General features: G+C 30.1%; 1 protein-coding gene across 1 annotated transcript in view; it reads left to right on the top strand.

The window, feature by feature from the left end:
* Positions 1–18665, top strand: part of LOC111634503 (vesicle-fusing ATPase-like) — a 73684-nt gene that overhangs the window by 31398 nt on the left and 23621 nt on the right. Inside the window, exons 6-10 of the mRNA XM_023379296.1 lie at positions 6051–6250; positions 9963–10037; positions 10131–10296; positions 10395–10582; positions 18484–18579. Of these exons, the coding sequence (XP_023235064.1) occupies positions 6051–6250; positions 9963–10037; positions 10131–10296; positions 10395–10582; positions 18484–18579 (725 nt within the window). The remainder of the gene's footprint in view (positions 1–6050; positions 6251–9962; positions 10038–10130; positions 10297–10394; positions 10583–18483; positions 18580–18665) is intronic.

Raw genomic sequence — 18665 nt, 5'->3', positions numbered from 1 at the left:
GAAAGTTTGAATTGTCTACTGCTCTATTTATTTGCCATGTTGATTTTTGAATGAGTTATGTAAAAATTATTAACTATTATATGGATTATTCATTCAAAGTTTGACTTGAAATGAATTACAAACTAACCTTACTAGAAAAGGTTCAAAATACAATGTGAAAGACAGAAATCAACAGTACAATTCCTTTACAAGATATCCCACAAAAGCCAAAAATACTTGTATATGCAAAAAATTGAAATAAAAAAAGTTGTAAAGAGCAATTTAGTAAAAATATATAACAACCACAAAACTTAAAAATATATTGTAATAAACATTGACAAATCTTACAGACAGAATCTTCAATTATTACTGTAGTAATATGTAACAACCCTTCATGCAGAATAGGACAGCCATGTACCAATTATTTACCTGAGTGATAAATCCTGTATTGTAATATTTTAAGTAAAAAGAACTTACTGGGATTATCCTTCTCAACTCTAAAGATAACAACTTCCACAATTATTGTTACAAAAACTCAGTTTAGTTATTTAAAAAAAAAACCTAGGAAATATTTTCCAGAAAATTTTTCTAAATTTAATGCTGTTAAAAAATTGTAACATAATAAATATTCATCAAATAAATGTTATAAAATAGTAACCATACTTTTGTATTTTATCCAAAAACAATATTATATAATTAATAAGTTATAATAATAATAAATTTTAAAGAAATGGGACACCTGTGTACCATCTGCTTCAAAGGGTTAAAATTGATGGATCTTTAAAGAAATTTTCTAAAGAAAAGGGATATTGTGTAAAAAAGAAATGGTAGAGAATATTNTATATAATAAAATCATGGTACAGAACTGCAGTACAGAATAAAAAAGTACAGAACTGCGGTTCACATGCATTTTGCAAAACCTACATTTCGGCTCCCACTGAACTCTTGCTTGCCCACCCCTGTTATTTACTCTGTGGTGTGATGTAACAAGCAGCTGTGCCACTCCAGCTCATTTACATACATATACTAACGATTTTTTTCCTTCACAATCTTTTGAGCATTTGTCATTACCAAACTTATAAAAATAATTACTTTTGATTTTTTTTGAATTGGTCACAATTGGAATTGAGAGACCATTCTTTGATTCCTATTTGGAAATCACTCAATCCTAGATGCCATAGTAGATTGGTGACATAAGCAGTATGGGTGCAAGTCATGATAAGACAATTATTTTTTTTCAAATTCAGATTTTTCCTTTTTGGTTGGGTGTGGAGTTTTTATCTTTTAACAAAATAAAACATCCCCAAAATAAATAAATTACAAGAACTAAATAAAAACCCCAAAAATGAAAGCTAAATTTGAGCTCAACTGCTTACAATTCTTTATAGTGCATTATATTTAACTATTTAATGTATCACATAAATAACTCAGAATGGATAATAAAAAGTATTTAATTATTTATTTATTTAAAATTTATAATTGTTTTATTATGAAGGAGATTAGCATTTACAAATGATTAGATATTATATTAATGATTTCAGTTTATAAAAAGAATAGATAAATTTAGTTTATTATTTCAGTAGTAACTGCTATCTAAGCTCCTGGGAAGGACTCTATTCAAATGTAATCTAATGCCAGCACACGATCTAATTGCCGTGTTTTTTTAAGTCAAGATAAATTATATACATAATAATAATAATGTAATTTTCAATTCTGCAGTTTTGAGATTGTATCAAACTCAATAAATAACAAAACCATGCTACAAACATGATAATAGATATAAACATATATTCCAGGATGGCCAAACCCTGTCATGACAGAAGCCATATTGCCTATCAGAAATACTCAAGAGCCATATCTATTAGAAATATATTTTATATAAATTAAAATACAATGGTTATTACTACTCTACAATAGATATCATGTTTTATAATAAATGTCACTGCTGTTTTACTTTTCTTGTATCTTATGACCAGTTAGATAAACATGTGATGAAGCCCTTTGACTTTACAAATGTACATTCAACTTTCAGTTGCCTGTTCATCGTTGTGATTCATGTGTTTATTATCATGCTATATAATAGTCAGTTACAAAATTTCTATGTGTAAGTAATATGTATAAAGTTTATGAAGTGAGATTGTATAAATATACTGGAGCTACAGTAAGGGTCTCAAGATGATCTTAATGCAGCTTGCAAGGTATGGTTTAGCCACTCTAGATATATTCCTTTCTAGTCATCCTTTTTTCTAGTGAAGTGTATTTGCATATGAATCATGCAAACTACACTGGTTATTGTCAGTCAAGTTTTCTCTCTTGTACAGTGACATACAGTACATGCCATACACATTATCTTATAACTGATGTTTAAAGAAATAGCATATTTTTCAACTGATAGATGGCAGCAATTTTGCTAGAACTTTAAAAGATCTGATAAAAGATCTGATAATGTCATGGGACTGAACAGTTCTTCTAGTCTATCACAATCTCCAAATTTTTATTCTGCTCATAATCAGTCAGTATAAACTACTTTACATTGGAGCTTGTAGCAAGTGTCCATTCAAAAGTGGTGATTTGCAAGAGGAAAATGTTATTCAGTGATAAAAAAAATTAGAATTTTTATATTTTTACAGATCATTAAAAACAATATTCAAAATTATAAATGTCAAAATTTATANAAATCAATCAAGACGGACAAAAGTACTTTATTCACACTTCCGAAATATTATGTTTCAATTGATTTGATTTCAATTTTAATTTAAATTTTACTTTTAGTTTTAGCTTCGGTGTAAAGGCCAGTTTTAATTATTATTTTATTATTTTTAGTTTTAATTAATTGGTTACCCAGTATTAATGAATATTGAATTAAATATCAATATTATAATATGTCAATAAATTTTTGTTATTTATTTGGAGTTACGCACTTTTAAACACAGATTCATGGATGCCATTTATATTACACAAATGTCAGTTAATGTGGTTTTTATTCATTTGATTTAAATTTAATTGTGACATGTACCAAAAAATGGAAGTAGTAATTTACTCACATGCACATTTAAATCTAATTTGAATAACATCATCATTGATACTATGCATCGTGATGTCTATTGACATGAAGTGATTTTGGTCCCACCAACATCTGAATCAGTAGTCTCATCATTGATTGGTTAGGCTGTCAACTTTCTTTTACACAAGAAGTATATGGAGTTAACTGTCTGTGGCTGGCTCTTGCTGAGTATCTTATTCGGCAATCGAGTTATCATATGGCAACATAGACAAATATGGCATTCAAAATTTTATTCATAAATCAAATTGTTCAAAAGGTGAGGCATTTGAAACCTGAGGTTTGACTGTATTAAATTAATAAATGAGTATTTTTTAACAATAGGATTATGATTTTGCCACAAAAGTATTTCAAGATATTGTTTCTAATTATTAGAGCATTTTTTTAATAGTTTAGGATTTAGTTTATTAGAAAATAATTTTTGTCAAAAATTCTCAAGTTATAATGTACAGTCTTAATAAAAGAATTTTATAATCAGTACATGACTGATAATTTGAATATTATCTCCAATGTTATTTTTCCCACAATAATAAAAATTAGCAGTAGTAAAATTTCAAATACCTCCTCTTACTATATACTATTTCAGGGTGTTCACCTCCCTGGAAAACTAATCAGCCTTGAATTTTAGGCATCATGGAAAAGCTGTGAAATAGCCCAGAATTTTGTTTTTTGATTATAATTGTTTTTTGTTTCATTTTGTTAAATTGATTTGTTTTTTATTTTATAATGAATATTATATAGATTGAAAAATTATACAGGGTATGTCTGGAAAATTCCCAAAGTTTTAAATTAATGCACTAACAAGTGCCACTAAGCAGATGATGCTTATGTTGATTTCTAGCAGTAACTTTGGAAAATAACATAGTGAAAACCACAAGTCTATAATTTTCTTGATCAGTATATTACATCTATTTATATCATCACATGTTTAACTTTTTTTTAAAAAAAATTTGAAATGAGCTCATGAGATAAACAAGGAAATTGAAAACAAAGTAAATTCTATTACTTTGTTCAATTTTTATTTTTGTATATATCTCTTATTTTAACAAATAAGTTAATAATTATGTAGGTCCATGTAAAATAATAAATATATAAATTTTTTTTATCATCTTAATTACATCAATTATTATTTTATGACTTTTTAAAAATTATGCTTTCCTTGAGATTATTGTAACATACAGTGTTTAAGATGATGTAGCCAGATGGACTGTCTTAGTATAATAGTTGATTAATGTGTACTAAAAGCTTTTATAACAATTAGATATTTGGAATGGTTTTCATCATGTATTTTGTGTTTGTTTGCATTTTCAATAGGATCATAGTTATTGAGAGCTTATGTGGCGCTTAGGAATAGAGGAAACCCCTTTTGCTCTTTGGTGGGGCTTTTTTTTTTTTTTTGTTAATAAAAATAAAATTAATTTATAGGTCAATACCTATAAGGATCCAGTACAAGCCCCTAAGCTTTTTCCTGGTCTGTGGAAAACTTCCTGGCTTCTCTCTCAATGGCCCTGGTCAATGCCATTCAGTAAATCCTCAATTTAATAAATTAACTTACAGTATTTGGAAGAAGGGATTTCCAATATTTTGGAATGTCCATTAAATTGAATACAGATAATATCTGTTAGCTAGGAGATTGTGCTAGTGCCATTTCTGCCAGTTTTTTTTTTAGTAACAGTAAAATCATTTGTGAAAATTAACTTTTCTGTTTGCTTTCTGTTTAATTTATGGTTTAACACTTTAAATGATGATACATAAATTGTAGCATGGAAAAGCTTAATTTTTAAATGATTACCTTTAATAAGGGATGTTATAATTTTTATTTTAGTTCTCAGAGAACAGAACTGTGTTTATAACCTGCAACTTGTTCAATTTTCAAAAATTTTAATTATATACACATTTTTAGGAACATGTTATATCTGAAAGTTGGAATCTCAGAAACTACCTGTACTATGCTTATAAACACAGCATCACCTGTTTTTATATAAAAAGTCACAAATTTCACTGAATAGATTCCAGGTAATAGAAAATTACAATAAATAAAAGTAAATTACCCATAACAAGAATGAATAAATAAAATGATTTTAAAATTATTCATTGTGGAAAATAATGAAGAAATGCTAATTTTGAAAATATAGAATTTTGTTTCTTAAACTTGAAGTCCACTGAACTGAGAACTGTTAATTTAAGGATTTTATATTACTATTATTAACTATTGATTTTCAGTGAGATTTGCACAGAAATTAAAACCAAAACGAAATTGTTTATTTTGTAATGGAAATATGAATTATAAAAGCATCAAAGTGCTTCCTGCAAAGAGTTAAAAATGAACTGGAAAAACTGGTGGAAATAGCTGAGAAATTTTCTTATGGATTTGAATGGGCATCCTGTATTTGATGTTTGTTATATTTATTATCTTGTATTAATAATTAAATTTCTGATATGTATTCTAACAATTTAAATTTAATCAAGAAAAATTTTAATAAGTTAATTTGCAACAGCCACATTTTTGATTAACTAGTAAATAAAAATGAGCCTTAGTGAAGCTTTAGTGATTTGAACAATAAGCTTTAGTGGAAATAAATTATGCAGTTCATTAAAAAAAATGTCAGAATGTGTGTATAAGTTGATCTAATTGTTTGACATATAACAGTTAGACCAACTTAAATATCACAACTTAATTTTTAAAAATGTAACACAATTTAAAATAACTTTTATATAAACTTAGTTTCCAATTTTAATATAAAAAACATTCTTTATCTATACCCTGTATCCATTTGCAGAATGATTTTGTATCATTTTTAATTTTATTGGAAAATATATATTGATAATTTAATGAAAATATGAATATTTACTATTTGAATGTTTATTAAAAAGATAATCAGATTCACTTAACTTTATAAAAGTATTTACCAATATATGTCATTTTATGTTTTATTTTTTAAATAATGTACATTATTATGAATCATTTTTTCTTTCTTTTTTTTCTTTTAATATATATATATATATATAGGTTTAAAACATGTTAGAGGAATATTGCTTTTTGGACCTCCTGGTACTGGAAAAACTTTAATGGCTCGCCAAATTGGACAAATGTTAAATGCACGTGAACCTAAGATAGTAAATGGTCCTCAGATTCTAGATAAATATGTAGGAGAATCAGAAGCAAATATAAGAAGGCTATTTGCTGAAGCAGAAGAAGAAGAAAAACGAGTAAGTAATTTCTTGCTAAAGCTAAGGCTGAGATTGACAGTTGTCTAATCCTGTTTTTTTTTTAAAGTTGAGACATTTTTTGTGTAAAGGTTGTATACACTTGCTTTTCATATTTCCTATTATACTTGAAACACAAAACATTATTTCATGTTTATTAAAATGTTGTAAATCTCAAATATTGCTAATTTTAAAAATACCAGTTAGTTTATGGATTTCATATAATTTAAAATTTCAAACTTATGCTATTGATCAGTTTGATTCAAAAGTTTATTAGCATGTGCAGTTGTTCTCTTTGAATCATTAGAATGTTAACATTGAATGTAGTAGATCTAAAAATGGGAATGTAAAATTCCAAATAACATTTAATATAATTAAATATTTATGATTTCTTCAACAGTTTCAAGTTTTTATTTCTAATACTGTTATACTTATTTTGTTTCCATCAATATGTAATAATAATCTTTAAATTACTAAATTTAAGCAGTCCTTTACTTAAATTAAGTAAAAGACTGTAGTAATCTTTCATTCTATTTAGAGACAGTACAAAAAATTAAATTAATTTAATTTATAATTACTAATTACCATGGTATAACACAAGTTTATTACTTAATACATTGCATGCTCAAGTCTTCTCATATTAATAAATCTCATTATAATTTTCTTTCCTGAAAAAATCAAAAATATTTTTTTGCAATTACAGTAGAACCTCGATTATGCGGATCTCGATTAACCGGATTGTTCAAAATAAACAAGAATTTTATGAATTTGCTGATTTGCACTTGGTGAATTGCAATACTGTTTATATATGTGATGGAATGCATAACTTTTTTTGTTCCAACAATATCTCACCCGGCATAGTGGTTGTAAACTTTTTAATACATTTTGCATTGTAATAAAAATATAACTTCACATACATATTTATAAATAATTTATATTGAAATTACATCATTTCTATGGCCAAGGGCGGTGTAAGGCATGGGCGGCATAGGCCACTGCCTATGGCTTTGCGCCTTAAAGGTTTATGCATTACTTAAAAGCTGTGAACATGATGAAAAAATTTTACTCGTCATAAAACGATAAATAGTTTGCATTTTTATGAATAAAAATTTGACAGTTTCAACTGCTTTTTATTTTATAAAATCCGTCTTCTTGCACCACCAGAGGGCCTTTAAACAATAGGCAGTCTGTTAGTACCTGTCAGTAGTAGTCCAAATTCAATACAAATGTTTGTTTCTTGAAAATTTGATAATGATTTAAATACAGTATTTATTTTTATTACTACCAATATGTCATTGAAAAGAAAACGTGTTGTATTATCATTAAAGACAAATTGGATATAATTAATGGTTTGAAACATGGTGAGTCTGGACGTTCATTGTCTAATAAATATGGTGTTGGAACGTCAACGATCTCAGATATAAAAAAACAAAGTGAAAAAATTATGAAGTTAAACAATAATTGAATTTCTTAATAAAAAATAATATTGAAGCTACAGTATCTGTAAATCTAGACAAATAAAAATTTTTCATACTGTATGTACAGTACTGTACACTGTCAATTATTATTTTTTTGATTATCCGGATTTTTCCTTATCCGGACTATTTTCATCCCCAATTAGTCTGGATAATCGAGATTCTACTGTAATTATATATTTTTCCATTTTATGATCAAGAACCAGAAAAGAAGTGAAAAATTATCTACTAGTGCTTTCAGTTCTTATATAAATTATCCAATTTAAAACATTTTTATAGCATTTACATTTTGAATTTGTTTCTGTATTTTTAGAACTTTAACATTTTCACCTGCCAGTTGACTCAATTTTGCATTATGTGAGCTTCATTACAATGTGCCGATGCAATTTTGCATCATTCACACACTGAAACTTTAGGTAAATGGACCATGAGTTATTTTTCAAATGTTAATTATTGCTACCAGGAAGTGTGAGAAGCATTTTTGAGTTTATATTTTATTGCTTGATTTTTAATTTTCCAGGAAATATTTAGTTATAATAGTCCTCATGTAGATGCCACTGACTCAATTTTATGTTATCATGTATAAATTCCATAAAGATTACTCAAAATAATAAATTTTTAATTTGTGTAAAACAGTGACATGTTTTATGAAAAACAAATCAGCATTTTCAGTACAATTTTGCATTATATAATGAGTGGTAATAAATATATTAATTGTTGACTACAATTTTGTTTTGGCTAATAAGTAATATATTTTTTATTTTATTCATGTCGTGTAATTGTGTGCTTCTCTCATCATGTCATGGTTCAATTTTGAATATTTTTGGCTATTTCGTCTTTAAATTTTTGTAGAAATTTTTATAGAACACCTGAAAGACCCTAGAAATGGGTCAAAAACATTAGTGTTACATTCTAAATATTATCTGCAAAGCTATACAAGGTTAGTGCGGCGTATTTGTATTTATTATCACTTTGTTCGTTGGATGGATTTGATTAAGTTTTTGTGTTTTAATTTGTTTGAGTTTTAATTTATTAACAAGAAATTAATAAGAGATGGCATCTAACACCTACCTCTAGTCCAAATTATTCAGAATTTAATTATTTAATAGTAGCAGTAAAATAGCTTGAGCCAATGTTTGGCTTATAACAAAAAGTTAGAAAAAATATATATAAATGCAAATGTCATAAAATATATAATGTTTGTGAGCTCTGTTTCTATGCTCTTCTGAAATTATAACTTTTTTCAAAATTGCATCATCATAATGTTGTCTTGAAACATGCATATTTTATTTAAAAAAAAAAAAAAACATAAATTAGACATTTGTTACCAATAAAGCTAATTTTAATTAATAAGACCTCATTAGGTTTAGTAGTATGGCAAAAAAATTCATTATTGGTAATTCATAATACACTTTATACTCTACTTGTGATGATTGTTACTTGGACAAGTCCAAAATGGAAGTACAAATTTTAGATGATATATTATTTATATTTCTAAATTTTATAAATTTCATAATGTATAATGATAGTTAAAAGAATTGTCTCTACACACAATAAATGAAAAAGATAATTATAGAAATTTTTAAATTTAAATACAGGGTCATTATAATTAAAGTTTCACTTTGAAATGGCCATAAAAGGAAAACTACTGTACAGAATGTTATCAAACTTGGTAATAGTTTACAGGAAGTATGGGATTTTATTTTCTGATTAAAAAATTAGTTTAAAAACTCACCATCATCAGGGAATGGCATTGTATGTAATATTGTTAAATGAAATAAGACATGAAGACATAATTGAAAATGTTTTTAATTATTTCTAAAACATGTTACAAAGCATGTTCAATGTGGCGTCCACCATTTTCTGAAAGCAAGTTAAATATGCTACGAGGAGTTTTTGAATTTTTTTTTTTGGTGAAAAAAAATAAAATTCTATGACTTCCTATAAACAAGTATCAAGTTTGATAACATTCTGTCCAGTAGTTTTCCTTTTATGGCCATTTCAAAGTGGAACTTTAATTATAATGACTCTGTATATTATTATAAATTTCAAGTAAAAAATTTAGTTTGTAATTATCAGTGTAATTTTTTGATTTTTCTAAAACATTGCTGCATTATATGTCACACATACATCAAGAGATACTTTCAGAATTTTCCTGTATCATTAGTTTTCTTAGATCTAATACTTTATAACTCTTATGTTTAGATACAAATGATTTATATAGAACTTTTATATAACAGTTGGGACCTAACAGTGGACTCCATATTATCATATTTGATGAAATTGATGCAATTTGTAAGGCAAGAGGATCTGTGGTATGTTTATTTTATTTGAAATATTTCTTTAAAAATTCAGTCAATAGAAAATGAAGGGGAAAAAATGCATTTCAAATATTCAACATATTTTAGGCTGGAAATACAGGAGTTCATGATACAGTTGTTAACCAATTACTTGCAAAAATTGATGGCGTAGAATCCTTAAATAATATTTTGGTTATTGGGATGACAAATCGTAGGGATATGATTGATGAAGCATTGTTGCGACCTGGTCGTTTAGAAGTACAAATGGAAATAGGTAATATCTTACATATAATTTGTAAAAAGTTAGTCTGTATTGTAAAAATTTTGAATTTAAATAAATTTTTATTTTGCACTATGTTCTTTATCAATTAGGATTACCTGATAGATTTGGCAGAAGCCAAATATTAAATATACATACAGCTCAGATGAGAAGACATGGTAAATTAGCAGATGATGTTGATATTAAAGAACTAGCTGCCCTCACCAAAAATTTCTCAGGTGCTGAAATTGAAGGATTAGTACGAGCTGCACAGTCAACTGCAATGAATAGATTAATAAAGGTAAGAATATTAACTAGCTTAAAGATATAAAAATTTTGAAAGAAATTTTTCACGACAATTAACAGTTAATTACTGTATTTAAATCAGTAGTAGTAATGGTTAAATGTAATATTTAGTTTTTATTAATAAGAAATTTGTTAATTTTTAACACTTATCCCTTGCTTAATAGTTTTTTTATTTAATGACTTTTTGCTACAAATGGTTTTTGAAAAATTATATCACTTTTTGGACAACTCCATTTTTTTATTTTTGATATAATTGTGAGAACTGGGGGGTAGGACTACGTCCTTGGATCGGCTTTCAAGTTGGAGGGACTTGCCTACTTATCAGAGATGGCTTAAATTTTTAGTTTATCTTGAGGGAATGGACTAATTTTTTGGGTCTGGTCGAGTGTAGGAGGGAGGAGTGCCATCGGTAAGATGACTGGCGATATACGAGTAGAAGAGGACACCAATTTAACAAGGAAACAAAGATTTATTAGTTATCTATATAGATGGTACAATAACTATTATTGAGGGAAAATTCTGAGTCCCTAAAGCACGAAGGGGCTGAGAGAGAGTTCACAAAAGTTGGTTCCATATCTCTTTATGTGTTTGGATATCCTGGCGAAAAATAGGTAATCCACTGAGTCCTCGAAGGGTGAATAAGGGCACAAAGTTATATCTAAATCCTAGGTTACTCTACTACTTGGCTTCTCTACTGTCAATCAGCAACCCCCCTGGAGAGGGGAAGAGAAGTGGCTTTTATCGTTTTGCGGTGGGAAAACTGTCATGTGACTAATTAGTTGTGAGGTAAAAGGTGGCAGGGAGGTCAAAGTTGTCCCTGGAACCCAAATGAAATGATGAAATTGTATGTTAACTATTAACTTTTAAGTTCGTAGTGTGGGAATAGTTGTCAAGATGGGCAAATGCTTATTTTGAAAAAAAGGAGAGGTTAAAATTTCTCCCCTTTCAAGTTGTTTTCCACTCTAGTTTCTAGAAAAAAAAATCAGTAAAAATTCCGGATTTCACATAATGCTTTTTTTTTTTTACCAGAAAAACTTTTAAGAAACATTTAATAAAAAAGAATATTTTGACATTAAAGTTTTAAAAAATGCTTTTACCAATTTATTCTAACTAGTAAGTGTACTTCACTTTGTTGTACATGTGGTAATTTCTATGTTTTAAAGCAGTGATTTCCAATCTTTTCACTTCAAAGGACCTGCTTTTTTTTAAATGAATATTTCTACAGACCCCAAGCTTTGAAAAATCTGTTTACTATTCTATTGATTCTATTCAATAAGCTGAAAACTTACTCATTTCATGAAATGGTTGATGCTGTTTTGTTGATTGTGCTTTGAATTTTAGGTTCAGTGGTGGACAGTTTTAAGTATAGGTCAGGTTTCATGTTTATCATGTTTGTGTATTTTGATTTTATATAAAACAACTGAAAAAAGCCTGTTCACATAAATATGTAATGGAGAATGGCATTAAATATCTATGTTTTGGATGCCAGTTCTGGATATTCGTTTTTCACAGATAATCAGAAGTCTGAATGAAATACAAAAATGCTTAGTACTTCATTGCTTGCTGTTCTCTCTTTTGGTTGTATGTTCTTTGGAATTAAGCAAAAATTCGCTACTGAGAACTTATCATAAAAGAACACTTTTTTCAATGGAAAAAGTAGATTTTATTGTCTATTTTGTATAAAAGGAAATGCATTTTGGCCATATGCCTCTCTTCAAGTTTTATTATACGTAATGATAAAACTATATAAGAAATTACAGAACATACGTAATAGTTATTTATATTTTACATACATGTACTCCTATGATTTATCATGAAGAAATAATCGTATTTCATCAGACAATCCAAATATGCAGGAATGCAAGAGTAGTTGTTAATGGGCACTGTCTGTCTTCTCACAAAAAACAGTAAAAATATAGGAATGTAAAAGATGAGCATTTATAAATTAGCTATTTTCACTGCTTCATCCAGTGTCTATTTTTTTGGCATCTTTCTTGCTGCTAATGATTCTGTTTTTGAAGCAATGAGTCCATCTGATATTTGGTAAAATGACTTGAATATCTGTCTTGAATCCTTTGTACTTTCCTGACATTGCAGAAGCCCCTATCAGCACTAACTCCTACACATTTTGACTATCCACTTTCATTTGCAATTATGATATCATTCAAACTAGCAAAAATAAACTCACTGGTAGTGTGTGTTGGCAAATAATTTGTAAAACAAAAACATCTACACTAATTGTACCATATGAATGCAAGCAAATAAGTCTTGTTAGAACTGTGGCCGTTAGATCAGCACTGCGTTGACAGTGTCCCAGTCAGGACTGACACCACTGTGACCATTACGTCTGTATGTTAATTTCACATGAACAGTCGTGTATGTAAACAATGGGTTTAGGATTAAGGAGGGGGTCAAGAGACAGCGCATTGGAAATAATGCACTTCACTACATATTTAACATATTTAACATTACATACTTACAAAAATTAACAACAATTTATTTAACATAATGATTTTACAAGAGCAAAACATAAATGAGAGAGTTTAGTTTATAATCACATAGGGTAGAGAGAGAGTTTATAAACTTGGACACATGTTGATAAATACCTGGGTTGGTTGAATTGGATTGATCAAAGACTTGATATTGTCCTGATGAAGGGGTGGAGAGATTTCTGCTGGTTTGGGTAAGTTTGGATTCCTTGATGGTACAGTTTGCTATGAAAGGTTTGTTGTTACAGGCATCTAAAGTCCAGAGGATGGCAGCAGCCAAAGTAATTGGTGATGGAGCATGACTAGAATACACTCACACAAAAGGAGGATGATTGGCAAACTCTGCATGTCATCGTCTGTTTTTTACCCTTTTATTTGGAGGTCCTCCTCCTGGCATTACAATGCCCATTTTTAGTGAAGTTGTCTGTCATTTCGATCTGTGATTTTTGTCTCCATTTTCCCTGATGAATAGTTCTTTGGAAGCTGTCTATGTCACTCATGGGGAAAGTACACTCCAAGAGAAAAGTTCTGAAGTTCCTGAACAGTATCTATGATATCTTTGCCATTATAATTTGGCAAAATAAAACGCATAAATTCAAAAACTTAAATTGGGTGAATTTAAATCAAAGAAATTTCACTAGTTTGGGTTCTCACAGAACTGTATAATTGCAAAGAATAGTACTGACTTTTGAGCACTTTTTCCACTAGTTAATTTTTCACATTATCAGACATGTCTTTTATTTATTGCTTCAAAGTGGTGTTTGATAATGACATCATATCACAATTCTTTGCTACTATATCTTCATGCATGAAGCAGGTAAAATTAGTCTCTCTGCTATTGTATGTAGTTTTCTGTTTTTTGCTATTCACTAACATAGATAATAAGAAGCCAAGACAGCATTTTTATTATCAGAGCCAGTTGTTATTTTTTCTGTTGAATTTTGTCTTGAAAACAGTCCTTGCCATCATCTTTGAAAATATGAAACAGGTTTGTTGATGTGTTCTTTGTTTCATTTCTAAATTCTAACAAAGTTTGGCTGACTTCATACTTTCATTAGACAATGTTTCATAATAGAACATGCTGTGGCCACTGTGTATAAATATAATGGATATGTATTTATCACAATATTTGTGGTTTTTGCTTAACTGATAAGTCAGTGTTTTATCATTTGAACATGTTGCACCTTTTCCTGTTTTAGCACTGTTTTTCATTTGAACATGCTTTCAGTTTTTAACCATCAATCTGTAATCATCAGTATATCATATTATCAGATATATAATATTTTTGTCACTGATGTATTGGGTTGGCCCATAAGTTCTGGCATTTTTTTTTTAAGTTTAGGTTTCCACAAAAATAAACAAAAAATGAACAACAAATCAATCAATAATGTATTCTCCATTGTTGTTTACAACTTCTTCCCAACATTCAACAAGCTGTTCAATGCCTCAACCATAGAAATCACCTGATTTTGACACAAAGAAGTCATCCAGCCAAGCCTTCAATTTCACGTCATTATTGAATGAAATGTCATGCAATGCATTTGAGAAGGATTGGAATAGATGAAAATCTGAAGGTGCCAAGTCAGGAGAATGTGGAGGATGTGACAGCACTTCCCAACCAAGCATTTGAATGGCTTCCTTGGTCATATTGGTGATGTGAGGGCAGGCGTTGTTGTGTTGCAGAAGAATGCTATGTCGCTGATCAGGTCATTTTTGCTGGATAGTGTTGTTGAGTTGTTGCATTTGTTGGACATAAAGTTCCGCATTTACTGTTTGGTTTTAAGCAAGCAATTCATAGTGGATCATGCTTTCCCAGTCTCACCATATGCACAACATCATTTTACACGGGTGAAGATCTTGTTTTGCTCATGGTGTCGCTTGTTTGTCGGGGCTAATCCATTCTTTGTGCTGCTTCATATTGTACAGGCACCATTTTTTGTTGCTGGTAACAATTTGGTAGAGGAATCGCTGCTTGTGTCCATGAGTTGACTGGTGATGGGCAAGCAAACCGGTGTAGATCGTGACTCGTTGATTTTTGTTGTTGTTGTTGTTGTTGTTCAAAGTATGCGGAACCCTTGCACACAACTTTTGAACCTTTCCCATCAAGTGAAGGTGACGCTCTATGGTAATGTGGGAGCATTCCATTATCTCTGCCAATTCCCTCGTTATTTGGCATGGATCTTCATGAATAAGCTGATTCAGTTGCTCCTCATCAAACTGAACGGAGTGTCCAGTGTGATGCATGTCTTTGTGGTCAAAAGTGCTGTCTTTGAATCGCTTAAATTTTGAGCCATCCTAAGAGGCATCGCTTCTTTGTCATACACTTCACAAATCTCTTGAGCAGCTACTGGTTTGGCACCTTGATTAAATGCAAAAAGCAGGTGTCAAAAATGCTCTTTTTTGTCGACTTTTTCCATTCACTCCACACTCCATTTTATTGATCTGAAAAGAACAAAAAGTATATCAGCATAAAAGAACTAAACACACTATTTTGTAGAGCACATAATTCTCTATCAAATAACATTGCTAAAACATTTTATTTTACATGCAAAATTTTCAATTAAAAAAATGCCAGAACTTATGGGCCAACCCAATAGTTTATACAATTGAATATTAAAATTCAGGAATCATGCAGAGATGTAAGCTCTGTGCATTGGTACCAATTGCTTAATAATAATTGGATGTCACTGTATATTCCAAATGTTTTTTCCATGTGGTGTAATCTTGTTAAAGAATGATTTCATACCGGATGTGTATAAAGTTTTGGACTTACAGTACTATGATTGGTTTACTATCAGGCAATCATTAATTAATAAATACAGTGGTGCCTCGTATAACATACTTAATCTATTCCAGGTGCACATCCGTTAAGTGAAAAGTCCATTATACGAAACACATTTTCCCGTAGAAATACATGTTAAAACATATAATTCATTCCACAGCATAAAATAACCATACTATGCCATAAAAAAATGAAAATGGAGCAGTCACCAATTATGTCGGGTAGTCAGATGTTGTGAGGAGGAGGTGGAGGAACACTTTATTCACACATTCATACAGATACAGACTTTTTACACATTGCAACAGGTCTCTTTGTATTGTTTTTTAATTGGATTCAGATTCAGGAGAGGCTACCGGGGCTTGCAGGGTGAACTCCTCTTGTTCCATTCTTTGTTTTTTGGCAGCTGGCTTCTTGAAAAATAAGTCCAAGATGATCTGTTTCTCTCTCTTCTTCAACACCTGTCAGAAATGACGGGCAAGGGTGCCATTGTAGAGATCATTGATCCTGTTGGCCTCAACTGTGTTTGGATAGTGAGTGTTGGTAAACTCCTGAACCTCTCCTTATTTGACAAGGAAGTTTTTGTCAACTTTCACTCCTGATGATGTCTTGCTTTGTTTCAATTGAAATCACCTTTCTGTTTTTTAGAAGCCATGATTTGCACAATAAACAAGGGAGCAAGCCGAATCCCAACGGGAGCTCTGTACTTTAGATATACTAATAATATATTCTAATAATACTAATATATTATAAAAATAGCAGATTGTCATTGGGAACGGCAAAAGAGTGGAAACATCATTCACACTTGTTTGCAGAAAGTCCATTGTTTGCTTCACATAACTGCCGAACGGAAAATTCATTGTTTGCAGCCAGTCCGTTGCTCGAGTCACGTAACGGCCAAACAGAAAGTCCGTTGCTCGAGTCACGTAACGGCCAAACAGAAAGTCCGTTGTTTGCAGCATCCATTATTCAAGGCGTACGTTATATGAGGCACCACTGTACATAAAATAATTTGAGAAAACAAATGTAATAAATATTTTTTTTACTGTTATATGAATGCATGGATATATGTAACTTCATCATATCCATGCATTCTTTTAACAGTAAAAGAAATAATTTGTCTGAATAATATCTATTAAACTTGTTAGTGTTAGTTTTTTAGGAGACCATGAGTGCTTCAATCTGCCTTAACTGTTGAGTGGCATACTATCACACTGCTGGCATGCTCATCTGGGGATCTATCACATGTAACAGTCAATCATCCAGTAGAGTGGGATGACGGATATTTCTGGAAAATTGGTATGTTCAGGAAATCTTGTATTATGTGTTGTGTGAGCTGCCGGGGAGGTTGGAAATTTCTCTCCCTACCGGCCACAGGTCTTTGACCTTTTTCTTGTCAAGGATGGCGTTACGTTCTGTTATGCATTACGCGAGTGGAGGAGAGTGAGAGAGGGTCAATGATAAGACGTTGGCACAGTCGAGACAGTTAAAGACATTATTTAACAACAAAACAAGAGTTTATTTAAATCAACTAAAGAAAATAAAAACATTACAAGGTTTCTAACACACTAGCCTTCTAATCCACGGAGGGGGGAGAGAGAGTTTAGAATAATAATTTTCATACCTCTTGGGGAATTCTCAAGGAATATCCCTTCAACACTAATTCCAGTCGTGGCACAAGTTCTACGGCTTTTAAGGGTAGTACGGTCTGGCGACATAGACAAACTTCCGACTTCGACACTCAGTCCATTCTATCGAACGATTAACAACTCCCCTGAGGGGAAAGGAGGATTGGCTTTTATACCTTTGTGGTGGGAAAATATGACACGAGACCAATTGTTGACGGTTAAAGTTGCTGTTAGAATGACAACAAAATGACGAATTTGACCGGTAAATGTAAACTTTACACGGTTTCATTGTGAGAATGTGTATGTTTGGACAGGAAGAGTTATAAAATTCCCACGAACTCTATAGTTTGTTTCTTTAGGTACAGGATTAATTCTTTTTTGAAATTAAATAAACTTCAAATTTCACAGTTGTCTTTTGTGACTGGGCTGCAAATGACCCCTTTTCAGCAGGATAAATAACTAGGAATTCCCAGGAATGTCTGTCACATTGCCACCTTTCTCCTGATTTGTCATTCATGGATCATTTGAAGGACTAGATGGGACTTTAATTTTGGTATCTACAAGTGTAAGGAATCTGAAGCAGCAGATACACATCTGTGGACAAATCTGTTATAGGATAGCATATGATGCCTACATGCCCAACTGTATTTCATGTATCCAAGCAAGAAGAAAACCTACAAACAACATTATTCCATGGGAAATTGTTCTTTGCTATGATATTGTAATCCTTTATTACCTTCATCATTACATCTGCCCTAATAAAGTTTTATTTGATTCCAACTTTTTCTTCTTGGTGCATAACATTTTTGCTAATTGGTGTTTTTGGATTTTATTTCTTACCAAAAATACTTCAAAATAATAATAATGATAATTTAATTCAAAAATGAATTATTATAGTTAAAATTCTTTGTATAATTAAAGAATCTCAAAATAATTTTAATAAAAAATTCTTTAATTTTCTAAAATTTTAAGTGCTAAATATATATATTTATAATTCTAGGCAGCAAGTAAAGTTGAGATTGATCCAGAAGCAACTGAAAAATTAAAAGTATTTCGAAATGACTTCCTGCTTGCTTTAGAAAACGATATTAAACCTGTAAGTAAATATAATTAAATAGTGTATTATAAAATTACTACATTAAATTTTTATTTATAATTATATTATGGCTACCGGGGCTTGCA

This window comes from Centruroides sculpturatus, unplaced genomic scaffold (assembly GCF_000671375.1).
Source record: "Centruroides sculpturatus isolate CEXI.00-Female unplaced genomic scaffold, Cexi_2.0 scaffold919, whole genome shotgun sequence".
Classification (NCBI taxonomy): Eukaryota; Metazoa; Arthropoda; class Arachnida; order Scorpiones; family Buthidae; genus Centruroides; species Centruroides sculpturatus.
This window is presented reverse-complemented; position numbering and strand designations above follow the sequence as displayed.